Source organism: Emydura macquarii, unplaced genomic scaffold (assembly GCF_026122565.2).
Source record: "Emydura macquarii macquarii isolate MOO-44397 ecotype Brisbane River unplaced genomic scaffold, CSIRO-AGI_Emac_v2 contig_312, whole genome shotgun sequence".
Lineage (NCBI taxonomy): Eukaryota > Metazoa > Chordata > Testudines > Chelidae > Emydura > Emydura macquarii.
In genome coordinates this window covers 8,146,688-8,164,559 of record NW_027130449.1, presented here as the reverse complement: position 1 = coordinate 8,164,559, position 17,872 = coordinate 8,146,688, and the positions used below count along the sequence as shown (strand labels likewise).

At 42.3% G+C, this 17,872-nt stretch overlaps 1 protein-coding gene across 1 annotated transcript in view; it reads right to left on the bottom strand.

The window, feature by feature from the left end:
* CLMP (CXADR like membrane protein) overlaps positions 1 to 15,234 on the bottom strand; it is a 57,740-nt gene extending 42,506 nt beyond the window's left edge. Inside the window, 2 exon segments of the mRNA XM_067564606.1 lie at positions 14,919 to 14,968; positions 14,970 to 15,234. Coding sequence (XP_067420707.1) covers positions 14,919 to 14,968; positions 14,970 to 15,064 — 145 coding nt within the window. The 5' untranslated portion in view covers positions 15,065 to 15,234.
* Positions 15,235 to 17,872: the final 2,638 nt, after the last annotated feature.

Below are 17,872 nucleotides of genomic sequence, written 5' to 3'. Positions count from 1 at the left end.
AGCCTTGGAATTGCCACAGTCCACCAGTTTCTTCTATTTAGATCTTGCTTGCTGCTTTTTTTTCCTTGTCACTCACAAAAGGGGGTGGGGTGAAATCCAGCAATAATAAGAACTTGAAGTCACTAGAGAAAGAAAGAGAAGGCTCCACTCCCTTTAGATGGCTTTGCCTACTAATGGGTGTGCATTCACTGCGATCCTGCAATGGAAGTAACATGCCCAGGGCGTTACTAAATAGGAAAAAATAAGTAATTAGAGGAAGTACTACTGTGCATTTACAGGATCATTAGTTCCAAAGCAAGTGACCTCAGAGTCCTCAACCTCTCTCACACGAGGTCATTGTGAATATGAAATAACTAACAGCTGCAGTGTTATCACTTCTTCTGTGGCTTTCAGTTCATTTACTTTGATACAACAATAGTCTGCATTTCTGCAGCACCTTTTCTATGGTGATCTCAAAGTATTTTAAAAACCACGATTGACGCTTCACCAGATTAATGCATGTATTATTCTCATTTCACAGGTGGGAAGCTGAGGCATAGAGAGATTGAAGCCTACATTTTCAGTAGTGTCCACTAGCTGAGACAATTAGGGCCTGATCTAAAGCCCACTGAAGTCAGTGGAAGTCTCTCCTTTGAGTTCAATGGACTTTGGATCAGGCCCTTGAATTTAATTTTCATAGGTGCTGGCCCTCCACGAATCATGGTGGCTACCTGAAAATAGAGGCACTCAAAATTAGTGGGCACTTTTAAAAATTACTTGCCTAAATTACTTGTCACACAGTAAGTCAGTGGCAGAACCAGGAACAGAATCTAGACATCCTGACTCCTAGCCTACTTCTTTAACCATCAGACAATCCTCACACTTCCCTAAAATTTCACTTTTGGAAAAGAAATATGGAAAATAGCAGGCTGTACCAAATGCAGAATTATGTGAAATTGCTCACCACGTTGTCTTAGGAAAATCCACTTTGTGTTTCCAAACAAAGAGTTTTGAACAACCAAAGTAGAAAGAGGTTTTACACAAGCCTGTCCATACTAGAACAGGACTAATCAGATCTGTAAAGATGTCCAGCCAGAATGGATGTGTTAATTCTCTATATTAAATGCTGAAAGTCATAGGCTGGGCTCTCAGGAGATCAGTGCCTCAAAGCAACACCAGTGATAGGCACCTGTAATGAAAGCCAGACTTGCTCCAGCAGGCCCAGATGCTGAGAATGCCATGTGCTGATGTCTGGCTAGATTTGAAGGGCTTCTTAGACCAATAATAACTCCAAAGCCACTGATCTGAAAATGAATTTCTGAACTTTGATGGCAAAACTATCTTATGCACTCTACTGCTTGTGCTCAATGTGGCAAATAATAATATCTTACATCTATATATAGCCCCTTCCATTCCAGGGTACTTTACAAAAGAATAGATAGACACAGATACTGGAATCACTTCACTTTCCTCTGGGGTGGAAACAATGGCTGCTTCACTGCACATAGCAGTCTTGGACCGAAGGAAAAAAAAAAGGGAGGAGTGCCACATCCATCTGTTGTAGGAATTTAAGTTAGTAGCAAGTAATAAGCAGAACTGGAATTTGACCTAGGCACTGGTGCTATTACTCCCATTCTAAAACAAAAAGGATAACAGGATCTTTAATGACCACAAGTGAGCGGAGCCTCCATTCAACATCTTATTCTAAAGCTGCGCAGGGCTGGGACTGTCTCTTCAGTGTGCGTACAGTGCCCATTACAATGGACTCTGATCCTGACTCAGGTCTCTCAGTGCTATCATAATATAAATGTTTAACAATATACTATTACTGCTAAGAAGAGTTCCTTCTAATTCCAGGCTGGAGCATTGGTTCAGTGCTGACACAGAAGACAGAATACCACTCACTGGGTCATCAGTGCTACTTCTGGGACCTGATTAAGTCAGTAGTGGCAGCATACTCATCTTACACAATTACTAGAACACTGGGCTAGGAGCCAGCAGACCTGAGTTCTAGTCCCTGTGCTGCTACTGTGTGACCTGGGGGAATTGTGTGCTTCCCATTCATTGTCTGTCTTGCCTATTGAAACTAAGATCTTTGGGGATTAGGTCTATCTCTGTCTAGGTGTTTGTACAGCACTCAAGCAACATAGGACCCTGATCTCGGCTGGAGCCCTCTGGGAAATAACATAATGCAAATAATAAATACTACTACTAATTCCAATTTTTTTTTTTTGGCTTGAATTGGAATGAAATTTCAAAATTTTTCAGATTGTTTTGGTCCAATCAAAACATTTTGTTTTGGTTTTGACCTCTATGGATGTGTATGTGTGTGTATATTATATATATAATAAAATAAATTCTAACACAAAATTTCATTCTGAAACAGAAGAAACTCAAAACTTTTAGTTCTGAAAAATGTCAAAATGAGACGTTTTGATATTTTTGAAACTTTTATTCCAAATTTTATTCCAAGTGAAATTTTGTCTAAACTATGTTTTTGGGTTTTTTTTAAATCTGTTGAAATGGCATTTTCTGATGGAAAACTTTCTATGAAAATCTTCTGACCAGCTGTAGTGGCAGGTCTCATCTTGCCACAGCACTGGTCCAAATACCTCAGCAGGAGGAATACAGCCTGCTTCGCTGTTAATCCCCCACCACGGAGATGGGTTCTTCAGGAAATTGGCCTGTGGTACTCTGAAGACACAGTTAATTCTAACATGTCCATCAAGTGGGGAAAGTGAAAACAATTTTATGTTATGCAAAGATCCAATGCACAGAAGCTGAAGAGAGGGTTTTGTAATTTGGGCCTTGATTCTGCTCTCACTTGAACTGGTGTAGATCAGGAATTGCAGTGGAATCACACCAGTGAAATGGAGAATTTGGACCTTTAAATCCAGAGTTGCCTAACTGCATCAGTGTCCCAATGGTAACATTGTCATCATCTGGCATTACACATCAGAAAATGATGGGACAGTTGCATTACCACGCTGAAGTAGAACATCCTTCCTGTTTTCCCCAGGGCAGGTCCTGATTAGCAGTTGCTTCATCCACTCTGACCACATGGTCCTTAGCCACGGAATCCATCACTTGTGCTGTCCACAATCTAACGAGTTGCTCTGGGACAAGTTTGGGGTGCATCATCGCCTGACTGCCAATGGGGAGAGCAACAGTTGCCTTTGGTTTCAAGGCTGCGAGGCACAACCCCCGAGTAATTCTAATCACTTACAGCTAGGGTGACATATGCATCAGTCATTCCTCTGTCTTTCTTTAGCCTTCCATTATCTGGGAGGCTTATTAAACGATATAATGGCAAGTGTCTCTTGAATTACAACTGGGCCAAATTCTCCACTCAATTAAGGTCAATAACATTTCCCCAGCAGAGGCTGTGGTTTCCTGTTCCCTGCACAGTCCTCCCTCCTCACTCTCTTTATAAACAATAATATTTTTGCATTTTTACAGCCCTTTTCCTGTAAGGTCTTTAAAGCACTTAACAGGCATCCATTAAGCTTTGTGCAGCCTCTCTGAAGTGCATACTATCCCCAGTTTACGTCAGGGAAACTGAGGCACAGACAAGGGAAATCTCTTGCCTAGTGTTACCCAGCATGTCAGAGCCAGAGCCAGGAACAGAACTCTTGATTCCCAGTGTTCTTCTGTCATCACAAGATGGACTAAGTTTGAGTCCAGTTCCACTGAATTTACCATGGTGTAATTGAACTCAGAATCTGGCCCAGTAATTCCCTTTCTGCAGTGGTTTGATAAATGGTCCTTTGTTCACAAAGCCTGATGTTGGAGAATCTGGCTCCATTTCCCTCTTGTCCCTGGAATTGTGATTGGAAATAATTGGAAGTGGCACTGGAAGTAATCAGAAGTGACAGGCCCTGGGCCATGAGGCTTTTGCTTGAAGTCTAACGATCCCCCACACGAAACAAAACCTAAATTTAAACAATGAAGTCACAAAGTGATTTGCCTTCAAGGTTGAAACCCTGTGATTTCCCCCCCCCCTCGCCCTGAAATGGAAGAAAAAAAAAAAAAGGCCTGACTGTGTTTTAGTTTGATATGCCAAGCTTGTTCTGGTATATGGAAGATCCCTCCTGCCTTCCAATAGTTTCCTAGTGCTTTGCATTCCTGTGCTAACAGATAGAGTTTATTTCTATATTAAACATTTCCATAGGCTTTAAATTTTATCAAGTGGGTGTATGTGTCTCTGTCAGCAGGCTGAGTGTGAGATCCAGTCAGCACATATCTCATAAATATTCTGAGTGCAGGAAAACCACCCCCTGCTGATGCTATTACTAAAGCGCAAATGGGGAAAGAGACAGAGTGGCTTTTATTATGATGGTTATTTATATTACAGTAGCCCCTGAAGTACCCAATCAAGATTGGGACCCCAATTATACTGCATGTTATACAGACATTGTAAAAGAGAGTCCTGGCCCCAAAGAAGGTACAGCCTTAATAGTCAAGAAAAGAGTACAATGCACAAGCAGACGATGAATAGAGAGACTAAGTGACTTGGCCCAAGATCTGTAGTAGAGTTGGGAATTGAATCCATACCTCCTCATGTACATTTTTAAAAATAAGGGCTTCAACCTTGCCCCTTCACTACAGCTTGACTCGAAGAAGAGTGGTTCAGTGGTTAAGGCCCTATGAAGATTCAAATCCCTGTTTGACCACAGACTTCTTAGAGTCCATTAGTGTGTCTAGCTACCTATGCCAGGGAGCACCCTCCCAGCCGCTACATAAACACACCCACAGGCTGCATCTATGCTAGGGGTGTGATTTCCAGCTTATGTGGACATACTTGTGCTAACTGTCATCAAACTAGCATGCTAAAAATAGTAGTGTCACTGTGATGGCACAGGCTAGCAGCTGCCAGTACATACCCACAGGGTTCAGGTGTGTCTGTACTTGACGGAGCTAGTAAAATGCTGCAGCTACGCTACTCTTTTCAGTGCAAGAGCTAACACAAGTATGTCTGTGCAAGCTGGGAATCATAAACCCAGCTTGTAGCATAGATATAGCCACAATCTCTCTGTGCCTCAGTTCTCAGTTTATAAAATGGGAATAATAGCACTTCCCTACCTCACAGGGATCTTGTGAAGGTAAATACAGAAAGATTGTGAGGTGCTCAGATACTACAGTAAAGGGAGCCATATAAGTACTCTACATAGAAAGTGTAGACAGTCCCTGCCCAAATGCAGAGCAAAACAATAAAGGGAACAAACATTTGGAGCCCAAAATTAATTTTCTTGGGGAGGAGGATTGTTTCTCTTAATAAAATTATATTGTGTCATTCATGTAATGAGTTGGTGTCTCTCAGGATAGTATCTAGTGGCCAGGTGTCCACGTTATAAACTCCACCATCCTTTTTGACAATAATTCTTGAGCAATTTTAGCAGGAAGCAAGGACCAAATCAGACCTCTTCTCTTCTCCTTAGAAATTCTCTCCAGATAAGAGTTAAGGCACATCGCTATGAAAAGCTTTTCTGCCTGTTGTAATGATTCCCCTGGATTTATTTGGTGGCCTTTACTGATTCAGCTATGTGCAGATGACCATGCCATCACCTCCTCTGGGTATATTTCAGGAGGTATCAGAGCCAGGCGGGGCAGGACACAGCAGTGGTTGAAGCAGAAGACGCGGCGTCAGGACTCTTGGGTTGTACCGTCTCAACTGTGCTATGCAGTCACTGTGTGGCCTTGGGCAATGGTGTATGCCTCATCTTAGCCCTCTCTAAATAGGGCTAATAACACTGCTTTAACCCTCAGAGAACTGTGAGGCTACATTAATTAGCTTTTACACTTTTAAAAATCCTGTAAGTTACTAATTATGAAAGATGATGTAAGTTACTAAGTGAAAAGTAGCAGTAGTGCGGCACTGAAATTAGAACAAAGCCCATCCTCTCCTCCTCCACATTATTCTCTTTTAACTGTGCACACCTTTCATTTTCAGTTGGGCAGCCTCCCTCTGCAAATGCAACTTCCCTGCCCACAACATTTGCAGTGACCTTTTTCCACGGACAATTAAACTGCAGGCACAGAGCTGCGTTCCTACCCTCTCTCCCTAGCCAATTGCAGGAACAAATCAGCTGCAACCACACACGCTCAGATTTGTGCCCCAAATTCATTTTGTAGGCACAAAAATGAGTACAATCTCCATCTGAGAGTAAAGACTCCAGGTTGAAAATGCACCCGTTAATGTGCAATGATCCTCACAGGAGTGGGATTTTGGTATACACAAGTGTAGCCCGTGCCCTTTAAGACAGGTGATGAGCTAGAAGAACATTTGCCTTCCAGAAACAACCTACCTCCTTCCTGGAAAGGAGGAAGGTGCAGATGAGGATTTCAGAACAGAACTTGTTCATACCCCTGTCCAGTTATCATATCTACCATCTTCAACACACTTTCCAAATATTAACCCATATTTAAGGGAAAATTGTCCTCATTTTACACATTGGGAAACTGAGGCAAAGAGGGGCTAAGTACCTACAAAACTTAAGAAGGACTGGCATTCTGAGAACACTGCCTGTCATACTAACCAATACTGTCTCATCGTTTTCATGTCTTCATCTATCTCTTGTTTTATACTTAAATTGTAAACTGTTTGGGGCAGGAACAATTTTTTTGTTCAGTGTTTGTACAGCACCTAGCACAATGGGATCCTGGTCCATGACTAGGGCTCTTTGGCATTACAATCATACATATAAGTGGCTTTCTCAAGAAGAGAGCATTCAAACCATTAAACCATTAAAACTCCTGTCTTGAGAAATCTTGTGTTCTTACCATTAGAGACCTCTGCTCTGTCACAGCTACCATTCCAGCCACTACTGTATTACCTTTCCTGATCATTCCCCCTTCCAGTCTTCTGAGTGTCTATTCATAACAGCGTGCGAGGAGGGTCCCAGAGCCCGACGTGAGTCCGAGCTCTGAACATCTACACTGCAGTTTTGCAGCCTGAGCCCTGCAAGCCTGAGTCACCTGACATGGGCCAGCCATGGGTGTTTAATTGCAGTGCAGACATACCCTTAGTGGCCTAAGTTCACCCAAGCCTCTTTGCTATGACACTTTTGGAAACTCACAATTTTCTAAAAACAGATGAAGAACCCGTTTGAAAAAGACCCATTCATCTTTGAGACAGGATGATGCCAAGTTTACACTGCAGCCAGAATGCCTCTGCTTTGTAACATGTGCCACCACATTCAAAACACACAGGGAGTCGTACACATAATACACATGCAGTCACGTGTGGCTGAGTTCACATACACACCAGTCATTCCTGCTTACACGCACAGAATACATACTGCATATGCAATCCCACGCATGCATGCACGCTCATGTGATAGCCACCATCTTGGCTGACACTCTTTGGTTTGAACCACAGAGCTCCAGAACTCAAAACATTAACTGCTGCAGCTTGAACAATACAGCCACTGCCAGTGCTGTAACAGAGGTGGAATCTGAACCTACACGCACAGAACAGGCACCATCATGCAATAAATACACCAGGGCCAATTCTGCCATCTTTACTCTTGCACAATTCCAGTTAACTTTAACATCCCATCCCTCCCACACACTGAAAGGTTTATCAGGGTGCTTGTTTACATTATTTTCTCAGGCAATTCCTGAAGATTTAAACAACCCCCAAATTCCCAGCCTCTCTGTCCTCCTTATAAAACCCTGTATTTTTTGCCCTGGAGGAACCAGGGATATTTATTGCAATCATGATAATAAACAGAGAGAGCTCTCCTTCCTTAGGAGTCAGTTGTGCAAGAGTGAACATTTCTGGGAATTTGTGCTACAGTTTCACAAGGCTTCTTTCTAAACAGAGCCAACACCTCACAAGCAGACCACAGATTATTTGAAGGAGACAAAAGCAAGGTGCTGTGTCAGGATGATGGAAACATGCCAGTCGTTATTCCATGGACAGTTTAGAAAAGTTCTCTCTCTCTTTTTTTTTTTAATTTCCTGTTATTTGTACCTCATCAAAATCCTTCAGTATTTCAGTTTTTCCTCCTTTTCCAGTGACAAGATGGAAAAAAGGGAGAGAAAGGGTGAAAGAGAGGGGAGGGGGAAAAAACCCAAAACCAATATAAAAATCTTTTTGTTATTGAAAATCTGAAAAATTTCATATAAAACAAAAAATTTCATTTAGAATAAGGCCATTTTCTGTAAAATATATATAAATGCTATATATAAATGAAGAATTTTGGACCAGCTCTATTCTAGTTCTTACCACTCCAGTTATAAAAAGGTCCTGTGGTGCTTTACACAAGGAGTGTCAATACTGATGTCTAACCAGATTTCAACTCATTTAATTACATTCAGCCACTTTGAATTGCTCCAGCAGTTTCAAATCGATATGCTGCTTTTCTTCACCTACTTTTCTAATGTTCACTGCTGTGTACTGTTAAATGGCTGCCATGCCTCATCCTAGATGTTAACATATATTATTGATTGATGGAACAATTCTTCTATGTAGTTGGTATATGTTTTGTTGTCTCCTTTGGATTCTTTCCTGTGACATAAATGTATATCTGTGACTACTTCAGATTCATTCTTCTTCTTAGTATTGTGCTAGTGCATAGGAGCCCATTATGGACCAGCACCCCATTGCTCTAGGCACTGAACAAACACAGAATAAAAAGATAGCCCCTGCCTCAAAGAGCTAGCAATCTAACTATAAGGCCAGAGACAACAGGTGGATAAAAACAGATAGATGGGGGTGCATAAGTAAAGAGTGAGTCAATAATTCTAATACTTACTAATTATAACCTTTCAAAGGAACTCAATAAATGGAATATTCATGACATCACAATGTTACCCAAAGTTTTTAGATAGTTAACTAATGAACTGGGAGATGAATAGTAAGACAAAAACAAAAAATCCCCACATTTTAATAAGGGTCTAGCAGTCAGATCCATTTAAGATCACATGATTTTCTCTAATGATCTTACATTTCTATAGCACCTTTCATTCAGAAGGATTCCAAAGCACTTAACATTACACATACAGATATAAAATGTATAACTTCTCCATCACATAATGGTCCTGAAGCTGGGGTGAAACACATCAGCATAACAATGTAAGAGAGACACAAAATATTTTATCCTGTTGAAACTGCTGGGAAAATTATAGGGAGAAAGAAAGCAATTACTCTACTGGAATTTGACGATAAGACCATTATAGCCATGTGAAAAGTTCTATAGCATCTTTAACAACCACATGTAACGACGACTGGAGTTTTATGTTCTCTCTGAAAGATAGCGTCCCCAGGAACACAGCATACCAGACCACCCTGCTGGTTCAGTACACATGGGGAGGAAGAGTACTATCTCTCCAACACTGCTTTCTCTAGTACTTGGCTTTCCTTTGCAGGTCTCCCATCCAAATTCTGGCAGAGCCTAGTTTATGAGACCTTCTAAACTCACAGTCTGGTGTGGCACAGCTTCAGGTCTGTGCTGCTGGATGTAGAACAAATGCTAATTTATCAAATATGCAAAGATTACTGACTTTAATTCTACAGAAAGAAAAATATGTCCACAAATACAATAAATGGGAGAGTTTATTTGTAAAGATGAATTGATGACCCTGTTATGTAGCACCTACATATTACAGTGATGGGAACGTTAGAAATGTGGGGGATGGAGAGATTAAATAGATTGAGAGCACAGACCGGAACTATTACCCATCCTCATTAAGTTTAGTTTGGAGATAATGAGACAGATCCTTAGCGGATGTATATTAGCACAGCTTTGCTGAAGTCATTGGGGCTATGCTGATTTACACCAGCTGAGCATCTGGCACAGTATGTAGTTTAGAAACAGAGATGACAGGGTCAGCCAGCTCAGAGTTTTGGGGTTACTTAATAACCAGTCCCCTTCCCTCTCTGTTAATTACGTACACCTCTTTTCTGCTCCCATTAAAACCAACGACAACTTTCCCCACTAGGAGCAGGATCAAAGGCCTTTATGACAGACACTCCCCCCACTCTGTTCTCGTGTTATCAGGCTTGCAGTTGCTAAATGCATTGGAAAAGCCTCCATTTTATTCCAGAAGACTCAACCAGGGAACTCTGGTGAGTAGATAAGAAGCTGCACATCCTCTGTCAGAGCCGATCACTCCATTCTGGGACAGCTGAGCTCATGCCAACTGGCACTAGAGGGATTTTCACTATAACCTTTTCTCCAGCACAGTGAGACCATAGGAGTCTTGGAGTTTGATTTACTAACCGTGGACCCTTGGGACAGTACTGAAATACTTCCTTGCTATCAGAAATTCAGAGGACAGAGCTCAACACAGTGCTATGAAATTAGACCAGATGCCAGAAATATTCTTCTTTATTACACACAGTCAGTTTGTGGCATAAATTGCATCTGGAGCGAGGAGTGCAGTCTAATATGTCCCAGCCCTGTGCTCCTCCCAGGAGCTCCTAAGTGTTAACTAAAGCTTTTTCTTCCCAAAAATAATTCTGGGTTTTTTGTCCTTTTTCCTCCAGGCTGGGGGTGGGGTGGGGGGAATTCTTGACCAACTCTAGTTTTAATTCTTCTTTGTCAAAGACTCTCTGCATAACCTTGGTTGAGTCTCTTACCCATTGCTGCTTCCCTATCTGTAAAACAGTGATAACAATACTTACTGAGGATGTTGTGGGGATTAATTAGCACTTCTAAAGGGCTTTGAAGATGATAAGAGATAGAAAGTATTTGGAAGTCAGAGTCAAGACTGTGATAAAGGTGAGTCACATTTCATGCTTTAGGGTGTTCATGGAGAAATTTTAAGGTAATGTATTCACGCTGGAGTCCCTTCCACAACTGCTTAGTTCAGTCTTGGGGAAAACTTGCATGCGAGTTTAGGCAACACTAACTGTACCCTTAGGTCTGGGAGCTAGAGAGAACCACAGGGTATGTTGGAGTCCAGCAACCTAAATAAAGAATCCCCTTTATCTTCATTATAACCTAGTCCTGTCTCTCTCACCTTCTCTTCCCCCACCAAAAATAGTACATATAGCAGTTGCTCTCAGGCTGTGATCCAAGCAGAGAGCAAACTGGTCACATGGCATTGGCTCTTCTTTGCCTCCAGCTGGTCAGTCAATTAAAAGAAGCTATGAATACTTCCCTTGGATTAATTTTCCATGTAAGAAATTGCTGTAGTTCCAACAGGGTGGTTATCTCCACTGTGAAGATCTATGAGGCAGTTTATCTACTGATCTGGAAGTACCCTTGCCATACAACATTGCAGCAGCGCTAAGAGTATTAGGATGGGTTTCACATCCCTCTGATGTATCAAGTCTCAGCCATTGTACGAGACAAGATCCTAGACTAGATGGACGAATGATTTGATCTGGTCTGGCAAATCTTATGCTCCTTTGGGTGTAGAACCCATTACTCTCTGAAGCTAAATACAGCCAGTGTGGTTGCCAACATCTGTTATGTCTCTAGCATGGAGAACATGGGAATATTTTCTAGCTTTGTGATTCACTAAACCTTTCCCAAGAGAAAAGGGCCAAATTTAGCCCGAATATAAGTTAAGGTAGTTGCAGCCACTTACATCAGGCCTGAATTTGACCCAAAGAGTCTAAAAATTGCATGTTCTAATGCATATTTTTACAAACAATTTTTTTAATGGGAATATTTTTCAATGCGACGACAGTTCTGGAACTGGTTGGAAAATGGAAGACAATTTTTGCAGAAAGCCATCCCCCTCGCTTTCTCTCTCTTCCACTGAAATTTAATTTTGGTAGAAATTTTCCAACCAGCCCTAGTCAAATGTTTCCGCCATGTTCTCTTCAGATGGGTACACTGAAGGGCCTCATTCTGTTTTTATTGACACTATCATAAACGCAAAGTAAGTCTACTGAAATCAATATAATTACACCAATGTGAAACTGGCATGATTTTTTTTTCCATGTAACATTTTTTTTTCTTTCATTTTCCATAATTTCATGGAAAAAACAAAAACCTCAAAACTGAAATTTTAAAAAACTTTTCACAACAAATAAAAAATTCAATCAATTAAGCAAAAAGTTGTGGTTTTACTGAAAATTGTTCAACTGGATGATTTTTTTTCAGTTTTTGGTTGCCAAAAGGGAGAAAAAAATTCAGTGTTTGGGTTTTTGACAGAAGTAATAAAAAATTGACATTTCCCACAGAAATTTGCATTTTGACCAAAAAGCCATTTTTATTGAAAACATAATTTGAAAACAAATATTCAACCAGCTCTAGTGTAATTGAGATTGGAATTGGATGTCTCCAGATCTAGAAGTTCAAGAGGGGGGTGTGCTTGTAAACATGTTTTCCTCCCACTTCTCACCTTTTTCTGTTCCCTCCATCCACTCTCTGATTCATGCCTTTTGCCCGTGCTCTGCTCCATGCTTGGAAAAGTCTCTTACTCCTTGTGTTTCAAAAGCACTACCTCCCTTCTTTAAATCTCCCTTCTTCCAAGAGTCATTTGCCCCTGTTTCTCCCACCTTTACCTCAACTGCTGGCCTATCTCCATTAGACTGTTTTGGGGCAGGGACCACCCCTCATCCTGTCCGTAAAGCACACCGTGCATTGGCAGTGCCATAGACATATTTAATAGTAATGGAAAGCCAAGCTGTGCTTCACTTCCCCTCGACTACCCTCCTCCCAGCCCTTACTTGTGTCTTTCAGATGCTATTCCTTTTGCTTTAAGAGTCGGAAGAGAAGTGGGCTGCTGGAGCTTTGATAACGTAGTTGAGAATGCATTGCTTAGCCTTTTTCTGCTAACGAATGAAGCTCTCCTGCCTCCCTATATCTTGCTCTGACATCTGGATCCCAAGAACAGGAGCCATGGTCCCTTCTTATTTTTCTCTGAAGATTATTAGTAATGAATTTTATTTAGCACAGATGAATGGGGCTGGATGTAGAGTCCCTGAAGACCAAATTTCTCTATTTATCTACAGAGCAGGTACAATGGGGGTAGAAAAGACAAAGGACAAAAGGAGGTGCAGGGCTATCTTGCAGCTGAGACTGGGTGGGGTGTGGATACTAAAACTGGGTTCCATTCCCACCTCTGCTATGATCATGGGGAAGTCTCTTAACTTAAACCCTCTTCCAGAATGGAGGTAATAATACTTCCAAGATTCATAAAGGAGCTGTAAGGCTTAAGTCATTCATGATTATTTAGATTAAGTTCTTTAGGACAGGGAACACCTTTCATTATAGGTATGTACAGCGTATAGCATAGTGGGGTCTCTGGAGGCTACCAGAATGCAAACGCTCATAAAACTAGAGTAGGTAGTGCTAATAGTGTGATGGTTCTGTGGCAGACCCAGTACTGACCCTTTTAAGAGGAGCCTGGCTGTTAGCCTTTACCCCAGTGCCTTTGGAAGGCCATGTGCCATCCGAGTCTCCCAAACACCCTCAGCCTGTCAAGACATGAAGGGCTGAGGCTAACGCGCAGAGGGGACAAGCTCCCACTTGCACTTCTGCTGCAGACTTTGCAGCCTGTCTGAGCTGCCTCCAGCAGTCTCTAGCACTCCAGTCCACATCCCCACAGAGGAAACCTTACACTCAGAGCCATTCGAGTGATGAAAACCTTTATTCGCAAATAATTATTCCGACAACTGATGGGGGGAGAAGGGGAATGAATGGAACACATTAGTCGTGATTATTACTCTGCCAGCTCTACTGACTGTCTTGTGTCTCTTGGAACCCTATTTAGAAGGCTGACTACTCTCTCCTTTTCAGATCTATGAGCCTCAGCAGACAAGACCTTCCACTCCAGCATCTCCCTCCATCTTCCTGTCTCAAGCCATTGGGGTGGCTTTCTGACCTGCCCTCAAAGTCTGTGGCACTCTGTGCTCCCCAGAGAGGAGGAGACTTTGTCCTCACGCCCAACCCCTGTCTCCTGGCAGGGATCCAAGCACCATAGCCCATGTCCGGCCCTGACACGAGATTTCTCGCTGAGCTGTCTGCCTGTCAGTGCAAGCCAGTGAGCGGAATGGAAGCAGAGGCTCACTCTTCGCACTGTGGAGACTCTGGAGATCAGGAGACGGGCTGCTCCGAGCCTGTCGTTCAGGCAAAATCCCTCAGAGACCACAGGGCTGCAAATACTTTACTCCAGAGGGCTCCTCTTTAATAAACATCGCTCTTTCAGACTCTCTGCCTTTCTTATCCCTCACTCCCCCATTCATTCTTTCACTCATCTTCCCTAGTTCCTCTGCCTCCCGCTCTCCTTTCATTCCTTTTTCATATTTTCCCTCCTCCATCCACTCCTCTCTCTCCCGTTTCTTTCACCCCTCATTCCTTTCCATCCTTCAGCCACTCCCTTTCTCTTCTCTCTCTTCTCTATTACTTTGTCTCTCGCTCCCCCCATCTATCTCCTCTTTGTTGCCTTCTTTCTCCTTTTCTTTACCTCCCTTCCTCTCCTCCATCTCTCCCCCTCCCTTTCCCCATCTCTCTCTCCCACCTCCCTCCCACTTGCACTTTAACACATCTGTTTCTAATCTGAGCTGTCTGCAGCGTCTACTGGAAACAATAAGCTCTTTTTATTTTTTAACCTGAAATTAAAATTCCTGGATGAAATAAATTAAAGTTAAACAAATTTGACACCATCCCTGGAACAGAGACACTTTCTTCACCTTTGTTTTGTCAAAAAGGGTCAAGCTCCTAAACAGTTCACGGCTTAAAACTGCAGCACCTTTTAAAAACAAAAATAACTCACATTTATAATGACTGGGTTTGAGCAAAACATATGAAAGGAAAAATTAGATTTAAAAATTCTCCCGTTCCCAAACCTGGTAACAATTAAAACAACAACAAAAACTCCAACAACAAAACTAAACCAGTCAGTCTCTGCACTCAACTGACTTTGCTACAAGTTTTTTCTATGTAAGAGCTTCTCCTTTGCTGGACCCAGGGGCATTTTCTGTTGCCCAGAGAAAGCATGTATAAGTTTGATTTCCACAAAAAAGCCCCACTCACCTAGAAAGAGGATGGTAAGTGCAGACATTCCGTCTTCAGGAGAGAGAGACTTTTCCTCCCTTTTTCTTCCTTTCTTCCAGGAATGGCAGGCAGACCTGCACAGAATTCAAAGGAACGCCTCTGGAATGCACTGAGCGTAATTGCATCCATGTGCCAGAAAAATAACCAACTTTGCTCTTTCTTGCCTTCTGATATTCATCCCCTTTTCAGTTTCCATCCAGACTTGATAGCAGATTTTAGATCTCCCTGCCTGTTAATTCAGGCCCTTGAGTTTCTGGAAGAGAAAAGACAGAGGCAGTGCAGCAGGGAGACCCATCTATGGCTGCATGGAAAAATTTTGTATGTCTGAAGAGAAAAGGAGAGAAGAGGAGAAAAAAAATTCAGTGTGCACAATGTTAACCACATGGCTGCCTCCCAGGACAGCCCCTCCCTACCATCAACTGGGATTAGCATTGAAGGCCAGTCATGTGGGTGAGATGTACTTCTGGCAATAAAGCAGCTCTACCTTCTGAGGGGAAACAACCAGACCTCTCCAATGTCAAAATAGTTAAGTTTGGAGACAGTAAGGATTCAGCATGGAAAAATTAGGCACTCACCAGTCAAGGGCCAGAGACAGACTCCCTTGGAAAGAATACACTAGATAAATAGATATACACCCGCAATACAGACAAGCATCTCTGTCATTGGTAGCAGAGAAGCTGCAGAATTCACATTTACAGCCCCACTCAGGGGCATTCCCAGGGTGGTGGTTTTTTGCTGATTTTTTTTTCTTTGAAAGCAGAGTTTTAATTTCCTAAGGAGGAAAAAGCCCCAGCAAAAAAACTGAAGGAAAATTGATTTGATTTGGTGAGTTTCTGCCTTGCTCTGATTGCCATAGAGCGCAAACAGGAGGGGCTGTTTGGGCCAGATCCTGCAGATGGAGCTGCAGGGGCTTGCCTGGAGCTCCATTGATTTAAACAGGGCTGTAAGAGCCTGCTCATGTGAATTCCTTTGCAGGACCAGGCCCTTAGCTGACAGGGAGAGGGACAAATAGAAGGCAACCAGATTGTAATGATGAAGGACACAGAATCTATGTGCCTAGGTCTTTATAAAGTCAGGCATTACTCTGGTAGTTGAGCATTCAGACAGATACAAACAGATGTTTTTCCCTCCCTCTTTTTGATACCTAGATTTAAATTACTATCTCAGTGGGGTCACAGCACTGCCAGTTGAAGCCCTGCTTAGCCGATGCTGCAGCCAGTTTTTCATTCACGTAGTAAGACTACACCACAGCAGCAGCAGCTGCAAACAGCCAGCCCAGGAGAATTTCATGCTAATACCCAGTCATTGTCCTCCACACCAGCATTCAGTCTCCACTGATCTGATTGAACGAGAACGTATCCATAGGTTGAAATCAGTAAGTTAGTCCCTTCTTAAAATAATAGCTCTTGCATGCACATAACCTGTCCTACAATTATCTCAGTAGTCTCACTGCATGCCAGGGGTGCTCAGCCCCTGCACAGGAAGCAATAAGCACCTCACAGGATTGGGCTCAAATTACTTAAAGGTGACATGAAAGGAAACAAAAAGTTGGACTTGTGCCTCTCCCCCTTTCTGATCACAAAGAAAGGCTGAAAGATTTCAGGCTGTTTTTCAGCCTTTTCCATACCATTATCTCATGTTACAATGGAAACCATATGTTTGTAATTTCCCCTTTCATACATTTCAGGACCCCCTTGCCATCTGACTATAAAGAAGGGGAGGATGTTTATGACCACCCTGATACCTGTTTGTGATGCACTAGCAGGTGAAGATCCACGTATTCAAAAATATGGGTCTTGAGTAAAGTTTTCAGAAGTGTCTAGGTACTTAGGAACCTAACTCTCATTGGAAGTTAGTGGGACATTAGCTCCTAAGTCACTTAGGCACTTTTGAAATTTTGCCCCTTGTCTATTCTGGAAGATCTTTCTTGTGAGGGCTAGACGAAACGTTCAAGTGCTGTGATGAAAAAGTGAGTGATCCTCTCACTGCAGTGATTATGATAATAATAATGTTTTATATGTTTGTGTATATCCAGCAACTTTCATCCACAGCATGCATAAAAGATAAAGAAGTCACTTCTATCACCACTGAGATGCAGCTACCTGGGGAGTGGCAGAAGATTCAACACATTGCACCACAATGCGGAGAGCAAAAATCTTGGCCAACTGCACCAGAGTAAACTTTCACTCTTGTAAGCAGTGCTAAGAACTTGTGTATGATGTGCTAGATGAGAGATGATGGTGGTTCAGTGACTAATACACTAGCCAGGAACTCAAGAAATCTGGGTTCAATTTCCTGCTCTTTCGCAAGCTTCCAGTATGACCTTCGACAAATCATTGTCAGTCTGTGCCCCAATTCCCTATTAGTAAAGTGGGGATAATAGCCCTTCCCAACCCCGCCTGGCTGTTATAGAACTATAAATACATTAATGATTTTGAAGTACTCAGATACTTCAGTAATGACAGCCTAGGCTGTAAGATCTTTGAGGTAGGGAAAGTCTTTTTCATCGGAGTTTGTGCAGCACCTAGCACAAGGGGTCCTGGTCCATGATGGAGACTCTTAGTGCTACAGCAATACAAATAAATAATAAGTAGTCCAGATTAATGCATATACCAGTATATCATCTATCACTGTTTAACAGTCTTGGGCAGTCACACCTCCACAGAATAAGAGAACAGGCACTGCAGAGCACTCATCATTAAAAAATATTTTAAAGCTTCATGCAGCTGGAGGGGTGGATTCTGCAACCACTTGATGCATATTTCTCCCAGTCAGCCCTGGAGTGGTTGCAAAGCTGGGCCCAAAGAGAATTTCTTTTCTTGATCTGATGTTTACACTATAAAGCATGAAGCTGTTACCACTGGTTGTTCTATTTCATTTTTAAGTTTCAGTTTGGGTCAGGCTATGCCTCAGGCCTTTGTGTTCAGGTTGGA